The 4,720-nt window shown below is 42.7% G+C and overlaps 1 protein-coding gene across 6 annotated transcripts in view; it reads left to right on the forward strand.

Moving 5' to 3' along the window:
• Positions 1-4,720, forward strand: part of Gfm2 (GTP dependent ribosome recycling factor mitochondrial 2) — a 46,358-nt gene that overhangs the window by 35,234 nt on the left and 6,404 nt on the right. For 5 of the 6 annotated variants that reach the window (XM_027401673.2, XM_027401669.2, XM_027401671.2 and 2 more), the window contains 4 exons: positions 677-856; positions 1,122-1,237; positions 2,920-3,102; positions 3,772-4,160. In XM_027401673.2, coding sequence (XP_027257474.1) covers positions 677-856; positions 1,122-1,237; positions 2,920-3,102; positions 3,772-3,909 — 617 coding nt within the window. In that variant the 3' untranslated portion in view covers positions 3,910-4,160. Of the gene's footprint in view, positions 1-676; positions 857-1,121; positions 1,238-2,919; positions 3,103-3,771; positions 4,161-4,720 lie in introns of those variants that run through there. The other variant, XR_003482536.2, reaches the window with a different exon arrangement.

Consider the following 4,720-nt stretch of genomic DNA (forward strand, 5'->3'; position numbering starts at 1 on the left):
TTGGAAATTGGCAGAGGAACAAGTTTTATATTTTTTAGCCATTTTTTATACTATCTAGATGTGTTATAATCTGAGTGTTATCTTTTTTCAAGCTCTAGTCATTTATTCCATTTACTCTGTGTGTGTGTGTGTGTGTGTGTGTGTGTGTGTGTGTGTGTGTGTGTTTTGAAGACAGGGTTTCTCTGTGTAGCAACTCTAGCTGTCTGGGAACTCCCTTTGTAGACTAAGCTGACTTCAAGCTCACAAGAGGTCTGTCTGCCTCTACCTCCTGAATTCTGGGACTAAAGGCATGTGCCACCAGCCCAGGGTCATTTATGTGGTACTCTTAAAGACTTTTTTTTTTTTTTTGGTTTTTCAAGACAGGGTTTCTCTGTGTAGCTTTGGAGCCTATCCTGGCACTTGCTTTGGAGACCAGGTTGGCCTCGAACTCACAGAGACCTGCCTGCCTCTGCCTCCCGAGTGCTGGGATTAAAGGCGTGCACCACCAACGCCTGGTTTAAAGACTTCTTTTTAAATGGACTCAGACTTAGAAGCAGGCAGTATCAGCGGGGGCAGCCTATATCCCTTGGCCTTTATCCTGGCATCTTTCTTTGGCTTCCTTATTTCCTGGACAAAAGTTGTGCATTGTCTGTAGCTACCTCCTTATTTTCATGCATTTCAATGTGTTTGTTTTCAGATACCCTAGACCGGACTCTAGGAGACAAGCGGCATTTTGTGAGAGCAGAACTGGAAGCCCGGCCAGTAGAAGCATCATCTGGCATGGCCGTGATTGAGTATGCTGACTGTATCAGTGTAGACCTACTGCAGGCCTCCCGTGAGGCCATTGAAAATGCAGTGCACAGTGCATGCCTCCAGGGTAAGGGAAGCAAATAAGAGCACAATCTCCCCCTTGACTACGTAGTCCCTCCTTTTTTCTTTATCCTGTAATCTGAGCCAGTTTCTTGTACAAACCAGCATATACTCTGCCTCAGCATTACACTCCTAGCCTCCTAATTATTACATGTTTTACAGATGTTCAGTGTTCTCTCTGTATTTCTTTGAACCTCAGTTGTATTTTTGTTGCATTATTCTTTATTGCTGTATTGTTTATATTATTCTGCTTTATTTTCCTCCTTACTCAGGACCTTTACTTGGATCCCCAGTTCAAGATGTGGCAATAACATTACACTCATTGATGATTCACCCTGGTACCTCCACAACTATGGTTAATGCCTGTGTCTCAAGATGTATCCAAAAGGTATAGAACGAGCAGTCCTTCTGCTTGTTTTTAGGGAACATAGGTATAGAGCAGTCCTTCTGCTTGTTTTTAGGGAACACATGTATAGAGCGAGCAATCCTCCTGCTTGTTTTTAGGGAACACAGCTATAGAGCGAGCAGTCTTCCTGCTTGTTTTCAGGGAACAAAGGTATAGAGCAGTCCTGCTGCTTGTTTTTAGGGAACACAAGGTATAGAGCAGTCCTCCTGCTGCCACTATAAGGGAATGCACCAAGTGAGCACCGTAGATTCCACAGGAAGCAGTAGTAACAGACCTGACCTTATGTTCTTGCTGCTATGGGGTCATAAAGATGGCTCATTGGATAAAACACTTGATGCCAAGCCTGATTCTTTTTTAATCTCCAGGATCCATATGGTAGAACGGAAACATGACTCCTGAAAGATGTCTCTGACCACCACATATACAATGTGGTGCTCACGAGCATATGCTATACATACAAATAAATGTAATTTTAAAATTTTAAACTGGTCCTTGAATGGGGAATCTTTGGCCTTAAACCAAGTTTTCATTTGAAATATTTTAGAAATTATTGGTTATATAGATTGCTATTAAAACGTCCTGGTTTTAGCAAAAGATCTATGCCTTCCCCTTTCTAAACACACAGCCATTAGCTACCGGCATGGTGGGTTTAAATGGACAGATTAGGGGTTAGCTTGACACTGGGCTTTAATGTAAACAACAATGAAAATCTAATATTAATTCCAATTTTTAAGTTTGTTCAAATTAGATTGATTTCATTTAAACAAAACAGATCAGTTCCATTGAGAAACAGTACCTTCCCTCTCAAATTACCCACATGTGGTCATCTGAGGAGTGAGTGTCATGGCCATCTGCTGCTTCTTCAGTCACCCACCAGAGCTAGCAACTCCCATGCTTGTTTCCCAGTGTGGGAGCATAGCTTAGCACTGGAGAGTAAAGTGAGGTCAGAGGGAAACCTTTTAACCCTATATGAAGGACTCTGAACTTTGTTGTGGGAACAACGGAGGATAAATTGTTTGAAGACTACAGTATGGTCAGAGCACAGAAGTGACTGGTATGGGAAAGACAGTCTAGGACAGACAAGAAATACATGAGGTCTGAATCAGGATACCAGCAACAGGCTTAGAGGTAATGGAGTTTGCTGAGGAAAAGGAGATCAGAGAAGTATATACAAGTGAACTGAAAACTAGTAATGCCATGAGTAGAAACTGGAGGACAGGAGTGGAGCCCTCAGGTTGGGCAGGGACTGCTGTTGATAATGAACCTCTGCAGTTGGGTGACGTTGAGAAGATAGTGAAAAGGATGGAGGGCAGTTCGGGGAGCACTGCTCGTTAGCAGAGTCCAGTCCCATTTGCCCCTTGATGTTCATCCTTGTCACACAATTATCTTGAAAACATTTTCAGCTTCCTTTTGTGGCCTTTGAATTCTAAAGTTGTAAACTGTGTTATACAAGGAAAGGGTTTGCTTATAGAGAATGTTTCGATTGTCTTGTATATATTATCAATTTTTAAAGCTCTTGGTTTCTTACAAAATGTTCTTTGTGGAGTGTTGAAGCAAGTGGGTTACCAGAGTCCTAGGCTCAAGAATATAGGAAATAGTTCAGTTTTTATGTAACTTGGTTTTACTAGAATAGAAATTTGTTCAACTTGTGAAATCCCCTTCAGGCCCTGAAGAAAGCTGACAAGCAAGTCCTGGAGCCACTGATGAGTCTTGAGGTCACAGTGACTGGAGATTACCTCAGCCCTGTCCTGGCAGATTTGGCACAAAGAAGAGGGAACGTTCAGGAAATTCAGACTCGCCAGGACAACAAAGTTGTTATAGGATTTGTTCCTTTAGCAGAGATGATGGTAAGTTCTTAGTGTTTAAACTGTACGCATTGCTTAATATAGGAGATCTACTCTCAATAAAACCAGGTGGTTGCTAACACCTGAGGGCATCGGGGCTTGGCTTGGGAGAATGTATGCCAAGTTTCAACCAAGAATGATAGGACTTTGGCCATCGGTGGTGGGTGAGAGCTAGGGGACACAGCGCTTCAGGCAGGTTATTTCCACCTTAGGACCACAAAGATTATGGCATACTGTCCCAAATGTAGTCAGTCTGAATGACCATTTTCCCCTTTCTACCTTAGTTTTGAAGCCAACATCATTCTCTTCCCCAACCAGGTTCTTTTGCTCCTGGGATAGGCACTAGGGGTACCAATCAATAAGGAGGAAGGTCAGAGTGATGGCACCAAATTCTTGGGCCTCTGACTGAATGCACAGCTGACTTACCCTATGCTAAATTTTCCTGTTTGACATAATATTTCCTTCTTTGCTTCTCTTTCTTTCCTCCTTCCTTCTTTCCTCCTTCCTTCCGTCCTTCCTTTCTTTCTTTCTGAAAAGATGTACGTAGGGTCAGTGGTTTGGCTTTGCCTTACCACCACCTTGTCTGCTGTGGTCTACAGAAAGACTATCAGCAGGAAAAAAAAGCTTAAGGCCTAATAAAATGCAGTAACAAACTGAAATTCTTTTCATTAGGGATATTCAACTGTGCTTCGAACGCTGACATCAGGCTCGGCTACTTTTGCTTTAGAATTCTCTACTTATCAAGCCATGAGTCCTCAAGACCAAAGTACTCTACTCACCCAGAGAAGTGGTTTGGCTCATGTGCTTTAGGACCTTGGGAACATGGATTAATGCCTGGAAAAGCACGGGCTGCTTCATTCTCAGTAAGAACGCTGTTTTTTTCATTGGATGGTAAATTAATGCTTTGGTTTATGGAAAGAACTTGACAAAAGATGTAGATAATGGCATTGGAGCTGCCATTCTCATTCTGTGTGGAATGTACTGTTCTCTAAATGCCCCCCAACTGTGTGCCCTGGTTGGATCCCTGACTTCTGTTACTTTGATAAAATAACCTGACCAAGGAAGCTTATAAAAGAGTTTGTTTTGGCTTAAGATCCTAAAGGAGGGTCCACAATTGCAGGGATAGGAAGGCAGCAGGAAGCTGAGAAAGCCCATCTTTAATCTCAAGCACAAAGCAGAGAATGAGAACTAGAAGTGGGGCCAGCCAGTGAGCTCTCCAAGTCCACCCAATGATGAACTCAAGCAAGGCTGTTCTTCCTAGACCTCCCCAAATAGCACCACCCACTGGAAGCACTTGTCCAAAGGCTCGGGTCTGTGCAGAACATAATTGCTCATTTAAAATTGCCTTTTTACATTTTTCCTTTTGAGTGTTTTACCTACATACATGTCTGTGTACCATGTGTGTGCCTGGTGCCTATGGAGGTGAGAAGTGGATGTTTACATCCCTTAGAACTAGAGTTATGGATACTTATGAACCACCATGTAGACCCAGGAACAGAACTCAGGCCTCTGTAGAAGTAGCAACTGCTCTTAAATGCTGAGCCTTCTATCTAGCTCAACATTTATCAGTAAAGCCATCACAACAATGAAGGCATTCATGCAGATGTTTGGAATATTTGAG

The sequence above is a fragment of the Cricetulus griseus genome, chromosome 2, assembly GCF_003668045.3.
Source record: "Cricetulus griseus strain 17A/GY chromosome 2, alternate assembly CriGri-PICRH-1.0, whole genome shotgun sequence".
Taxonomy (NCBI): domain Eukaryota; kingdom Metazoa; phylum Chordata; class Mammalia; order Rodentia; family Cricetidae; genus Cricetulus; species Cricetulus griseus.